Source organism: Priapulus caudatus, unplaced genomic scaffold, assembly GCF_000485595.1.
Source record: "Priapulus caudatus unplaced genomic scaffold, Priapulus_caudatus-5.0.1 Scaffold203, whole genome shotgun sequence".
NCBI lineage: Eukaryota > Metazoa > Priapulida > Priapulimorpha > Priapulimorphida > Priapulidae > Priapulus > Priapulus caudatus.
In genome coordinates, this window is record NW_014577264.1 from 339008 (window position 1) to 353624 (window position 14617).

The following is a 14617-nucleotide window of genomic DNA, read 5'->3' on the forward strand; positions in this document are numbered from 1 at the left end:
TCATTTAGAACCCAAGATAGTAATGTTTAATGTTTCGTCATGGCGACCATATTGGAATTCAAAATGGCTGCCATATGGTTTGTCAGACATGTCAAATCAATCCATTATTGAACTGAGCATGGCAAAATGCTCTTGTGTACCAAATTTCAGCGCCGCAAGTCATTTAGAACCCAAGATAGTAATGTTCAATGTTTCGTCATAGTGGCCATATTGGAATCCAAAATGGCTGCCATATGGTTTGTCAGACATGTCAAATCAATCCATTATTGAACTTAGCATGTCAAAATGCTCTTGTGTACCAAATATAAGCGCCACATGTCATTTAGAACCCAAGATAGTAATGTTCAATGTTTTGTCATGGTGGCCATATTGGAATTCAAGATGGCGGTTGATCCATTGGTCAGATCTCTTGGATCCGGCAATTTTTGAAATCAGGGCCGTAAAATACTCCTGTATACAAAATTTCACCCTTTCTGCCAGATGTGAACATTTTTTTCACATATCTGCCCCACTAATAGGAAGTAGGGCAAGGAATAGGCCTACAGTGTCGATTGTTGGTTTACTACCGTGTTGCTTTCATTACATTGTCCTATGAAACTCTTCGTGCTCCCCTTCATAATTTGCCAAATGCTTGACCACTCATATAAATGATAAGTGCATGCTATTCTTTATGCATACGGGTTTTCCCCAGGATTGACCCACATTAAGTACCTATAAACTGTTATCATCGCCGATCATACTCGCGTACAATCTATAATGTATTATCAGGTACCTTAAATACAGCATTGAAAAATAAGAAGAAGGATCGTTCGATTGTAGAGGACATTGGGGATATGATGCTATTATTCGTGAGTATATTATTTCTGTTAAAGCAACAGTGTGTACACCGGCGGATACGCGCATTCATCGTAGAACAGCAGAGCAAAGCCACTCTCTTAGAAGAATATTACTTAAGATATGTGTACAATTTGCTGGTTTTACTTGGTATTAACCGAAACAAACATGAATTTCTGGTAGCCCACCCTTATTTATCTCGGTAACCATTAACTAACACCAATAATTGTTTTGCCTTGAAATAGTCATTAGGCCTACTCCCTTATGTCTCTCAACTGAGCTCTTCGCCGTGCCATTCACTCGTCACCGCTCCCTCTAGCTGACGCCCTAGCGATAACAATATCCGCCTCCATACGATGCTTCAAAAAACATCAGTTTACGCCGGTTTTTTTAACTATGCTTTTGAAAAACGTCTTGCGTTTTTGATGTGTAAATCTACACGCTTCTTTAATAAATAAAAAGGTGTGACAATTCTTGAAAAAATCTACACACGGCGAGACTGGTCAAGATGTTTTAATCACCAGGGTGCACCATTTGCATGGTTTGCCTTCCGTAGGCGAACCCCCCCCCCCATTCACAGCAGTATATACGGCGATTAGAATAGACGTGCATAAATAAACCGCGTTTTGCCTCTCTAAATGGTAGTGTCAAAGGATGTAAAAATATGACGTATTGAAAACGTTAGCATCGTGTAATCGTTTACACCCTCCTGCGCACAACGACCACACCCTCCTGTCATATCTTTCCAACTATAACTAGCCGACCATGAGTATTAGGCTCAATAGTCACAGACATAAGATAAAAGTAAAAAGAGGGAGAGAGGCGATGGAGAGAAAAGAGAGCAATAGATATGGGGGCGAGAGGAGAGAGTGGAGCGAGATAGGAAAGAAAGAGCGATGGAGAGAGAGTAAGAGCGAGAGAGAGAGAGCGAGAAAGTGAGAGAGATGGGAAGGGGGTACGTGGCATAGACATAACTGTCACAATTTCCATTAAATATAGCAAATAAATTAATACCTAGGTGACCACATTAGAAGTAATACGAGCTAGCGGACGCTAACTTGTAATTGCTCCTCTCGTATAGTTTGATGGCGAGGCCGGAGAGAGATTCAAAAAGGCATGCGCCACTTTCTGTGCCAACCAGTGTCTGGCCCTTGACCAGCTCAAGTACAAACACCGCAATGACAAGAAAGTTTCTCAATTCCTGGCGGTAAGTTTGGAGTGAGGTTGTGGTATCGAAATGTACATACTGTACGTTTTGCGATCTTATTTGCAATTATATATTATTTTGCGATTATATATCGTTAACATAATGTAGCTATGACAGTGGATAGAAACAGTATATATGTAAAAAGGATTTCGAAAATTCGAAAATTCGCTTGGCAAATTATTCAATTTCTTTGTTAATCCATTTTAACACACACTGCAGGAAGCAGAGAGCAACCCACTGTGCAGAAGGCTTCAATTAAAGGACATCATACCAACAGGGATGCAGCGACTTACAAAATACCCTCTACTGTTGGACAACATTGCCAAGTATACAATGCGTGAGTTCGTTTTGCCTATCAGCAATAATATCTAACCTGTAGTTTCACAATAATCCTTGTATATTCGCACCTTCTAGTAACGTTAACTATATTCAAGTAAGACTGTTGGCTGCGTTGCAGGCAGGTAACATCTCTACTGCACGAAAGAGATATTTACATGGCAACCAAGCAACATTGGACAAGTCTCTATTTCTCTGTTATCAGGCTTTGTCATGCCTGTGGTTCAGTTTGCAGATTTTAATTTTTGTCTCAATTTTGCAGATCCAAGCGAAGAGCATACCAAGATAAGGAAGGCACAAGAAGCTTGTAAGAAGATATTGGCACACGTTAATCAGTCAGTAAAAGATACAGAGTACAAAACACGGCTCGCCGAGATTCAACGGAAGTTAGACTCTTCTGCAATGGACAGACATCCGATGGGCAAGGATTTTAGGGTCAGTGTCATTGATTTAGTTAAGATGTATTACTGTATATATGCTGTGGAATTTTAATTGTGGAACTTTGGATAACTTGTAGTTTATCGCCTGTGAATCGCCATATTGTCAAATGCCATCGTGCCTTTTTCATTATTCCATATAGTGGGGCAAATATGTAACAAAAATAGGTCGAAATGTTCACATCCGGCAGAAAGTGTGAAATTTTGCATACAGGGGTATTTTGACATGCTGAGTTCGAAAATTGCCGGATCCAAGCAGTCTGACCACTGGATCGGCCGCCATCTTGAATTCCAATATGGCCGCAATAACGAAACATTGAATATTACTGTCTTGGGTTCTGAAATGACCTGTCGCCGCTGAAATTTAGTCACAAAGGGATTTCGGCATGCAGGGTTTAATAATAAATAATTTGAAATGTTCTACAAACCATATGGCAGCCATTTTGAATTCCAATATGGCCCCATGAAGAAAATTGAACATTACTATCTTGAGTTCTAAATGACATGTGGAGCTTATATTTGGTACACAAGAGCATTTTGCCATGCTGAGTTCCATAATGGATTGATTGACATGTCTGACAAACCATATGGCAGCCATTTTGAATTCCAGTATGGGCGACATGACGAAACATGGAACATTACTATCTTGGGTTCTAAATGACCTGCGGCGCTGAAATTTGGTACACAAGAGCATTTTGCCATGCTGAGTTCAATAATGATGATTTTGACATGTCTGACAAACCATATGGCAGCCATCTTAAATCTCCAGTATGCGCCGACATGACAAAATCGCTGAAAATCTTAGGTTCTAAATTACGTAAGCACTGAAACTTAAAACTCACAGGAATTTTTTATATGCTGAGTTTAATTGTTTAATTAGAGCAAAAAGCCTATTCCAAAATGTTTTCTTCGCCAATGTGAAAGCTGTAACATGCCGCAAGACGTTTTCATTCATTTTACTTCTCCTGTTGGCTCATCTGGGGGAGCATATGTCTGGAGCAAAAACACATTCTGTGCATGGTAGATTAGCCGCGGAACATTTGCAATTTCCAGCCACACCGCTTTCTTACATTTGCACTTAATCAGCTCTCGGCACCCTTTGACGACTCTGCCATTATGTCCAAATTGGACGCCAGCCATCATCAGCATTTTTCGCCATCCCAATCTGCAGTGTAGGCAGCTCTGGGTTTGCAATTTGAGACTGTCCCAGATGTGCCCAGCCTGAAAGACTGCCCTCTTCACATGTTGGCGCAGGACTCTCCTGTCTGTCGGTGGAATGTTTTCCAATTGCGATATTCCTGAGCAAACAGCTGCTTCCGTGCTTTGTTCACTTTCTTCAGACAGGCGAAGTTCTACTGTACAGAACAACGAAGAACCTCTCTATGTTGTTCATGTCATCATTTTGTACTTCAGCTGGTGCATGTGAGAATGCATTGAAGGCCTTCTTCAAGTTAGCATGGAATTCCATATGTGTTCCACGCGTCCTTTTGCCAATCCCAGATATGACAGAAACAGTATCGCACTCCGAACAGCGTTGCAGGAACAAAAAGGCCCATGAGCGTTCAGGGCTAATGAGAGTTGCAATAGTGTGAGCAGCAATGTGCCTGAAAATTGTTCCATGTCCAAATGCCAACCACATTGCACAGCCGTCCATAACGCTTGCCATCGCGATCGCCACACAACCACATCCGTGTCCGTTGCATGAATTACTATACTTCTGTGCCCCGCTGATATGCATGCCAAGCATGTAGCACAATGCGTGAATCAGCCTCTTCATGCGTACATGGTTCAATTTTAGAAACATCAGAATGGGGCTTTGATTTAACATCTTCTTCATTGGTTGTTAGAAGTATTTTTCCTTTCTGCGAACAGCCATCGTTTGCAGGCATCTGCAAAGAAACTGAATAGTGTCTTTTTGTTGCGAATCTACACGAGAAGCTGCTCCAGTTTCGTGGTACGGATGTCTGTCAGTCACATGAGTGGTATTGCCAGTTGCTCACACAAGCCTGGTGCTTCCTTTGAGACTTTTCCGTTCTGTAGGTTGTCCCACGACTAAATCAACACGCCATAACAGACTCCTCTTTCGGGCAAATGTACGCGAAGCGAACTGTTTCTGTGCATAGTCACCAAATGTCCTGACCACACTGTGTGCACTTCGTAGCTCAACTGGTGCGACTAAGGCAAGCCCCATCGAAAATGCTAACTTCTTCTTTTGCATATCACGAGACGTGGCTGCCAAAGCCTTCCAACACGGCGCAAAAACTGGTATTTATATCTTTCAGCCAATGCTGGTGGCGCACCCATGACAGCTCATGTCAAAGAATGTATCAAGATCACCATCTCTGCTTGGCTAAAAATGTACATTCGTGAGAACAGCGCCACATTTACTTGGCATACTGTGTACATCTTCGCCTGAAGCACTTTCCATTGTGTGTTCTCTGCTTCGATTTGAAACAGTTGGCAGATTGTTCTTTGAAATCGGTATCATAGGAAATTGACGGAAGGCATCCTTGATTCGCCTGCTCCACAAATCTGTCATATCGTAGTTTTGCCAGCTGTCTCACGGATCGCACTGTGCGCTATTACTTCATCAGCATGATGACTGTGGATTGTCAAGCACATAAGGTCTTACTGTCTTCGCGAACGGGTTTTCCAGTTTTGCAAATGAACTGATCTGTCATTTATTGAGATCTGACGCAAACGAATATTCGGGACAGCTAAACAATGTTCGTGGTGGCGGACATCAGTTTAGCCACTGTCTTTGAACTGTCTTTGTCACTCAGGATTCTGCTACCCGCCCCCGTCCGGTCTACCTCGATCGCTACTCAACTCGGTCACAATTCCCCCATTACTCCTTACCCAATCAGCCTCTCACCCCCCGTCATACATCCCGTCTATCTCATGATCCTTCCTCCTCGGTAGACTTACTCCTCCCATACACATACCACACCACTCACCGCTATTCCTGCACAGCCACCACTCCACCGGCCGAGAGCCCCTTCATTCTCGGTATATTCCAATAACTCCACCAATCAACCTTTCACTATAGCGTCTGCCTGTTCGTGTATCTGATCGTGTGCCAAAGCAGAAAACTTGTGTGATGACTTCTTGAGCTGACAAAGTTCACCTGACATAGTCACGATGGATATTCACGGCAATCGTTTGGGAAGTTCCTGAAGGTCCTATTACATGCAGCTGTCCACCATCTGGCTAATGCGTAATGGTCCATGGCAAACATCCACGGAATGATCGCCGTTTTAAGGGTCTCCACATTACAGCGCTGTATGTTGGGCCTCCCGTTGCTTGATCTTATGAATGCCCAAGGGAATCTTATGCTGCGTACTGTATGTGTGTGTGTCCCCGCGACGTGTCGTGCGTGTGGTGTGCGCGTTGGTGTGTGCGCCGCATATGTGTGTGCCCGTAGGCTGCGTGTATGTTGTGTGTGCGCGAGCGTGTGTCGTTGCGTGTGTGTGCGCGCGTGTTGTAGGAGATAAGTATTGTTCAACATTTCGTCATGTCGCGCCATACTGCGAATTTAAGATGGCTGCCATATGTTTGACCAGACATGTCAAAGATCAAATCCATTATTGAAGTCAGCATGTCAAAGATGCTCTTGTGTACCAAATTCAGCGCCCGCCCCAAGTCATTTTATGAAGCCAAGATAGTAATGTTCAATGTTTCGTACATAGTGCCCATATTGAATCCAAAAATTGGCTGCCATATGGTTTGTTCAGACAGCTCAAATTCATCCATATATTGAACTTAGCATGTTCAAAATTCGCTCTTGTGTACCAAATATAAGCGCCACATGTTCATTTAGAACCCAAGATAGTAATGTTCAATGTTTTGTCAGTGGCTTGGCCATATTGGAATTCAAGATGGCGGTGCATCATTCTGGTCAGAATCTCTTGGATCCGGCCAATTTTGAAATCAGGCCGCTTAAAATCACTCCTGTATAACAAAATTTCACCCTTCTCTGCAGATGTCAACATTTTTTTCACATATCTGCCCCACTAATAGCGAAGTAGGGCAAGGAATAGGCTACAGTGTCGATTGTTGGCTTACGACCGCTGTTGCTTCATTACATTGGTCCTATGAAGACTCTTCGTGCTCGCTTCATTAATTCGCAAATGCTTGACCAACTCATATAAATGATAAGTGACATGCCTATTCTTTATGCATACCGGGTTTTCCCAGGATTGACCCACATAAGTACCTATAAATAGTTAGCATCGCCGATCAGTACTCGCGTAACAAATCTATATTATAAGTTTCGTAGTAAGGCCTTAGATACAAATATCCCGATAATCTTTTTAGATACTTTAGAAGTTTTCGGTGGATATTTTAGAAAAATCTGGATATGTAGAAAAAATTCCTTAATATTTATGCAAGCATAAAACACAATTTTCTCAAATATTAGGATTTGCATAAGGAATGAGTGGTTTATTTCTGCCTATAAATTTTTTTAATTTATATTATATTCAATTTTTTTTATGAATTTTTATAAATATAATTCTGTATTGCGATTTTTTCGCACAAAATAAATATGCTTTAAAAGACATTACGTTGAAATTACGAGATATTTAGAAAAATTTGGGGATATTTAGAAAAAAATGGCAGATATTTATGAGATTTTGCGAGATATTTCGGAAGGATATTTTAAGGCCCATTTTTCTGCAGATATTGTATCTAAGCCTAGTTCTAGGGCCGTTTTTCTGTGATAACGTGTCGCGTGCGTAGATATTAGTTATAGGGCCATTGAACCGGGTCGTTTCCGTCACAGACAATTTACATGCGCCATAATGTCGTTCTGGTTTTAGTTGGTTTTTGGAATGGAACGTTCACGAACTTTCAGAAACAAATGAAATTTATATCCCAAAAGTACGAACACTCGCCAATGGCCTGCGCACAGTGCATGTTGCCGATGGCTCGCAGCCGCAATTTCTGAAAGCGCGCGCTAGATGACGTCACCAGAAGTATGTCTATTTAAAAGCACGAGCCTGAGTGCGCTTGCACAGCCAGAGAGGCGTACGCGGCGGATTTTCTAGTGTTTGGGAGAACTACATACATAATAATCTAACATTTACATACCTGCCCCAGGGGCGCCATTCTATTAGATACTACAACCCTATCAATCAACAACGCTAAGGCTAGCGCCTCACCACGTCCCGCGATGCCCGCCTTTGCCGCCATGACATCATGCCCGCCATCGACCAGTAGGCCCCTAGCCCCCACAGTAGCTCCGCTGTCAATGATAATCGGATGACATTGTTAAACTTAATCTCGTTATCTAACATAGCCGTACTACTTAAGCCTACTTATCTACATACGGTACTTACTTAAGGCGCTACTTATCTACATTATAAGTTCCTTATGCGCTGTAATGGGACGCGTAATGATCTCAGTTATGCCCCGCGCACACGCTTGTGGAACTTTGCTGCGCCAAACGTGTCCGGTTTTCGTCACAGACAAGTTACGCGGAAAATATGTTAGCTTCAGGTTTTAGGTTTTTAGTGGCGTGGTTTACCGATTTTATGCCGACACGATATACTGCGGCGGAATTATTCCCTTCAGTGACTACCGCCCTAGACCCATATACATCCAACCCAACCCGATCAGGCTGGCCGGGTTCTGCGGCTAGTATCCATGATACGAATCTACTTGAATCTTAGAACATGGACCTGACCAAGCACACGCTGATGCACAATGGGGACCTCGTCTGGCGGTTGACGACACACAAGTCGATTACGATCCACGCCGTGCTGCTCAACGACCTGCTCGTGCTCATGCAGAAAGCAGACGATAAATTTGTGCTGAAGTGCCGCAACATCAACATCGTGCCCGGCAAGGACGAGTCGAAGTACACGCACTGCCCAGTCATCAGGCTGGGCGAGTTCATGTTCACCAGGAATGTCGCGACGGGTAGGGAGAATAATAATAGCGTAAATCGCATATGTAGCAATTCAAAGTGGCGTCTTAGATCGCACCATTCGGAAAACTGCTAGGAAATTTAAGCATGGCTCTCATTAGAACACCGTCATTTAAAGCACTTCCTGTTACAGTTGTACGGTTGTAAGTGCGACGTGCAGGGGTACCCCACTTTTAAGTGATACTACTAGTTTATACTAGACCAGAGATAGCAAATCTACTAGCCATGGACATGCCGTAACTTTACCAGTGTTCGCCTTAGAACTCTTCCCATAGACGAATAAACAATTAGTAACAAATGTACGGATTGCTAATACGCTTAAATGTTTTTCGTCTTGATGTAAATTATTTTGTTAGGGCAGCACTAATGTCCCCAGTTCCGTTCACTGACGGATAATCGCATAATACGTTATATAATGTAGTCCTCGATTGCCATAATTTGTTCGCCTGAGATGCGTGACGTATTCACATGCCTTATAGTTACAAGTATGCGATGTTTCAGATAAGCGAGCATTCCTAATCTTCACCAGCAGTCGAACGGGTCCACAGTTCTATGAGCTGGTTGCACACACACCAGCTGAGAGGAAACGGTGGCTGCAGGCTATCACAGACTCATCGGAAGCCTACAAGGCAACGGCATACCGGCCTCCATTACCTACCAACCCACCTCCTGCCATGGAGGAGGATGGGGGAAAGCCAGATATGGAGGAGATGGAAGAGATGGAGGTGCCAGAGGAAGAGGAAGAGGAAGAGGAAGTAGTTGAGGAAGAGAATGCACTAAATGAGTGAGTATTTTTGATGGGAGACTGATGTGAACCGCCATCTTGTGACGCAAAAATACCGATTAATTTAATTTAGGTAATACCTTAGGAGAATCTAAAAATGTACCTTGATAGTTATACTACGGTACCTAAAATGTTGCCTCCGTGAGTTATTATTATGTACTGAAGTAGATAAGAAGCTTCACACCAATTACACATGAGTTTTAGCTTGAGTGCACTATTTAACTATAACTATATACTAAACTATTAACTCATATTGCGACCGAGCCCAGTCTAGAGATATTGTTCATCATCTGTTGCAATGACATTGCCCGTTTTTATTTATGGTACGTACATTTCCAACATAACATAAGGAAAACAAGTGATAGCCCGTTTGTAAATACCCCTTTTTAGGGATGACACTCTAACAGCTAATACCATTGAAAGTGACGATGACGCTGAAGCAGAAGATGAAAATAAGGACGAAGATGATGAGGAAGAGGAGGAAGAGGATATTAAGATGAGATATGAAATCATACAGCCGCCAGTATTGGTTAGTCCGACAGAGGTCAGTGTCACACATCACGTGGTGGAAAGCGCAGAGCGTGTCGTCACTCCTCTTGGTATGTATACATCAAGTTAACCTTACACGATTCTTTAAAAATCAACCCAATCAACAAATATTAGGTACAAGCACCAAAATACCTAATAAAAAGATAGATTACAGTCTTTTTCCACATTTGATAGCAGATGCATGGTCTTCAATATGCGTATCAATGTATCAACCAATTATATCAAAGCCCTTGTGTCAAAAGGACCATATTTCACGCACGTACCTTACAAGTAATAAGTTACTAGCAGATTGCTTACATGAAAGTTTTTTTTTATGCCCAAAACACAGTTTATTGTTGCTTTGGGCAATAGTATATGTAAAAATACAGCCAACAGCACTGGGGACTTTTATAAATTGATACTATTCTGTCCAGTAATACAAATGTGGCATCGTAATGTTTTTATAGCGCAGCTTCAAGAAAGGGACTACATCGTAAGGACGGCATTAGATGACAAGAACAGAATCATAGGAAACCTGCTGAACCTATCTGTGGAAGACTTTCCAAGCACTGCTAACGTATGTTGTCCCTGATACTTCGCAAATCTATAAACAATAACTGATGAATATGCAAGACGTACCTAAATAACGGAAAATTCTACTATGGGCTGAATTAACCCAAGTACCGAGGAGTTATTGTCATGTTTTCAGACCGCTTGCTCAAAATAAAGCATTTGGGATAAATTCATAAGGTTATTTTAGATCAAGCGCGTGTCTGTAAACATGGTTTTCATTGCATTTAGTCTGGATTCATAGTGATTACGTTTACATTTGCTATCATATGTTAAATATTCTGCGTTACAGTATATTGATAGAGTTAGTAGTTGATGATAACCTCGGGGGGGGGGAGGGGCACTCGGCCCCCACATTATGGGAGGTATGTGCCACTGCGAAGGCAAAATGGGGGGGCTCTGGAACTAACTCCGACCTGAAAATGGGGGTCTCTGGAACTAATGTTTGTTGCATGTGGGATGCTCTGGAACTGGCTTTGGAGTTCATCATTGGATGTAAATAAACAAGAACAGCAGCAGCAGCTAACCATCTTTCTATCCATATGCGCATGCGTTGCATGCATGCCTTCACGGCCCGGCTTCAACGTATTCTGAAGTACGATGCACTGGAACGGAAATGTTAAAAACTAGGGTCTCCGGAACGGCTAAAATGTAAGATCTGCATGGTAACTAAACTTGTAATGCTCTGGAACGAGATATTCTTAATAATGCGATGCACTGGAACAGAAGTTTAGGGTTGAAAATGAGGGTCTCTCCCGCGGCACATACCTACCATGCAATATATATGGAGTGCCCCCCCCCCCGAGATGGTAACCGAAGATAGCAAACTATAGGCGTGTTCACACACAAGAAAAACCGCGATGCTCATCCCGCTAATAGCGGAGATAATAGTGAGATAATTGTGTCGTTGTTCACACATGCGGAAATATCTCGCTAATCGCCCTGCGGGATAACACGCCGCGGTGCAAATAATCGCACTAATTCCAAATAGCGCAGTCGGAAGTGCGATTTGGAACGCGCTATTTGGAGCGCGATTTAGTGAGATATTTGCGTTCACACTTGTAAAAATCTCGGTATTTCGAGCGGGATGCAAAAACCGAGATTTGCATCCCACTAATTCCCGCCAGTGTGAACGCACCTTTAAAGTTAAAATATATTTCTACATTTTTTATCTAGCCTTCGCAGCAGGAAGAGAAAATGGATGAAAGCAAGAATTCTAGGGAACTGCTACTAGCCGCAATTCAGCAAGGTGCGTTTCACATCTGAATTCTGAGTCAATGTTAATTTCATTTATATATTACTATTGAATGGAATTTACTTGACATTGGATCGGTTGCAACCTATAGCTATACCTATGGCACACATTTTGTTTTCAGCCAACAATCTTTCAAGTCTATTGAACGACAATATGCCATCACTGGACCAGCAAAGTGAGTTACTCCATTATACTACTTCTATCTAGCTGCTAGTATCAAATTCGTATATCCCAGTAAGATTCATATGACTGAATATGTTTTCAATGTCGAGCTTATGGGCTTTTACTAATTATTATAAATTGTTATAAAAAAATTATGTGTATATTATGTATTTATCATAAATGAGTTACTTTCAGGATTATTATTGTTTGCTGTATATGCTTAGTCTAAGTATAAACGTCAAGAGCACCTAAACTAGTTATGTGCTACTGATAAAATATGGGTTGGAGCCTTTCCTGATTCTCAATATTCTCTGTAAGTGGCATTGATTTCCCACATGCCTTGAGTTCAAAAGGAGACAGTTTAGTACAGCGAAGTGGATAAATATTTATCTCTTTAGTTGAACTAGAGAAACTAAGAAGCAAGGAGGAAGAATGTGGCGATACTACACAAGTCGATTCAGAATCCGGCACATTGCAGTCACTATCTACAGAGAAAGATCGGTTGCCACGCAGGATGGCAGCACCCCCGTGTGAACATTTGCTAGCAATTGCCAGCTCCATCAACGCCAATCTTACACAATTACTCGTGGGTTTAGTATTGCAATACGAATATTGTGAAATAGACGTCATACTGGTATTGAAATGGTATAAATTATTGCAGGAATTTGCATTGCAAAAGCGGCAAACAGAGCCATTTCACGTCAAACACAAACATAAATGCGTGGTAGCTTTGACAAGTGGAATTTCGCACGTAGTGCATTGTATCGAGTGCTGGGATCTCTCTGCAGGCTATAACGATAGAGAGAGACCAGGAGCACGAAATGATGGTGCAGCGAGTGAAGCAGCTCAACGAGCTCCTGGCGACGCAAACGCCCCCTGGTAGCAGACCGAGCAGCCTAATCTCGAATAGCATAGCAGTTGCTGAAATGGTCGGGGTCGATCCAAATGACACACTCACGATGCCACAAAAGCTTGGTAATGTTAACTTTACAGTGCTATTTATTGTGGACGTGACTCTCTCTTTCTCTTTCTCTCTCTCTTTTTCGCTCGCACGCTTTCTCTGTCTATCTGTTTTACACATGTACGCAAACGTGTAAGCATAACCGCACGCACGCACTTTCTCTCTCTCATACACTGTCTCATACTCTCGCGCTCTTTTTCTCTCACTCTCTCTGTCTCTCTTTCTCTCTCTACATTTTACTTCTCCTGTTGCTCATCTGGGAAGCATTGTCCGGAGCAAAAACACAGTTCTGTGCATGGTAGATTAGCCGCGGAACATTTGCAATTTCCAGCACACCGTTTCTTACATTTGCACTTGATCAGCTCTCGGCACCCCTTTGACGACTCTGCCATTATTGTCCAAATTGGACGCCAGCCATCATCAGCATTTTTCGCCCATCCCCAATCTGCAGGTGTAGGCAGCTCTGGGTTTGCAATTTGAGACTATTCCCAGATGTGACCAGCCTGAAAGACTGCCCTCTTCACATGTTGACGCAGTGACTCCTTTGTCGGTGGAATGTTTTCCAATTGCCGATTTCCCTGAGCAAACAGCTGCTTCCGTGCTTTGTTCACTTTCTTCAGAGGCGAAGTTCTACTGTACAGAACAACGAAGAACCTCTTTATGTTGTTCATGTCATCATTTGTTACTTCAGCTGGTGCATGTGAGAGATGATTGAAGGCCTTCTTCAAGTTAGGCATGGAATTCCATATGTTCCACGCGGTCCTTTTGCCAATCCCAGATATGACAGAAACAGTATCGCATCCGGAAACAGCGTGCAGGAACAAAAGGCCCCATGAGCGTTCAGGGCTAATGTGAGTTGCAATAGTGTGAGCAGCAATGTGCCTGAAATTGTTTCCATGTCCAAATGCCAACCACATTGCACAGCCGTCCATAACGCTTGCCATCGCGATCGCCAACACAACCACATCCGTGTCCGTTGCATGAATTACTATACTTCTGTGCCCCCGCTGATATGCATGCCAAGCATGTAGCAACATGCGTGAATCAGCCTCTTCATGCGTATACATGGTTCAATTTGAGAAACATCAGAATGGGGCTTTGATTTAACCTCTTCTTCATTGGTCGTTAGAAGCATTTTTCCTTCTGGAACAGCCATCGTTTGCAGAGCATCTGCAAGGAAACTGAATAGTGTCTTTTTGTTGGAATCTACACGAAGGAAGCTGCTCCAGTTTCGTGGTACGGATGTCTGTTCAGTCACATGGAGTGGTATGCCAGTGCCACGACCAAGCCTGGTGCTTCCTTTGAGACTGTCCGTTCTGTAGGTGTCCCACACTAGATCAACACGCATAACAGACTCCTCTTTCGGGCAATGTACGGAAGGAACTGTTTCTGTGCATAGTCACCAAATGTCCTGACCACACTGTTGCACTTCGTAGGCTCCAACTGGTGGACTAAGGCAGCCCCATCGAAAATGCTAACTTCTTCTTTTGGCATATCACGAGGACGTGGCGCCAAAGCTTCCAAACACGGCAAAAGGTATTTATATCTTCAGCCAATGCTGGTGGCCACCCATGACACTCATGTTCAAAGAATGTATCAAGATCACCATCTCTT

General features: G+C 42.8%; 1 protein-coding gene across 1 annotated transcript in view; it reads left to right on the forward strand.

Moving 5' to 3' along the window:
* Window positions 1–773: 773 nt before the first annotated feature.
* Window positions 774–14617, forward strand: part of LOC106807256 (rho guanine nucleotide exchange factor 28-like) — a 22800-nt gene continuing 8956 nt past the window's right edge. The window contains exons 1-12 of the mRNA XM_014809551.1: window positions 774–848; window positions 1916–2041; window positions 2261–2378; window positions 2640–2812; window positions 8487–8736; window positions 9245–9527; window positions 9918–10126; window positions 10523–10632; window positions 11802–11874; window positions 12002–12055; window positions 12441–12628; window positions 12831–13017. Coding sequence (XP_014665037.1) covers window positions 834–848; window positions 1916–2041; window positions 2261–2378; window positions 2640–2812; window positions 8487–8736; window positions 9245–9527; window positions 9918–10126; window positions 10523–10632; window positions 11802–11874; window positions 12002–12055; window positions 12441–12628; window positions 12831–13017 — 1786 coding nt within the window. The 5' untranslated portion in view covers window positions 774–833. The remainder of the gene's footprint in view (window positions 849–1915; window positions 2042–2260; window positions 2379–2639; window positions 2813–8486; window positions 8737–9244; window positions 9528–9917; window positions 10127–10522; window positions 10633–11801; window positions 11875–12001; window positions 12056–12440; window positions 12629–12830; window positions 13018–14617) is intronic.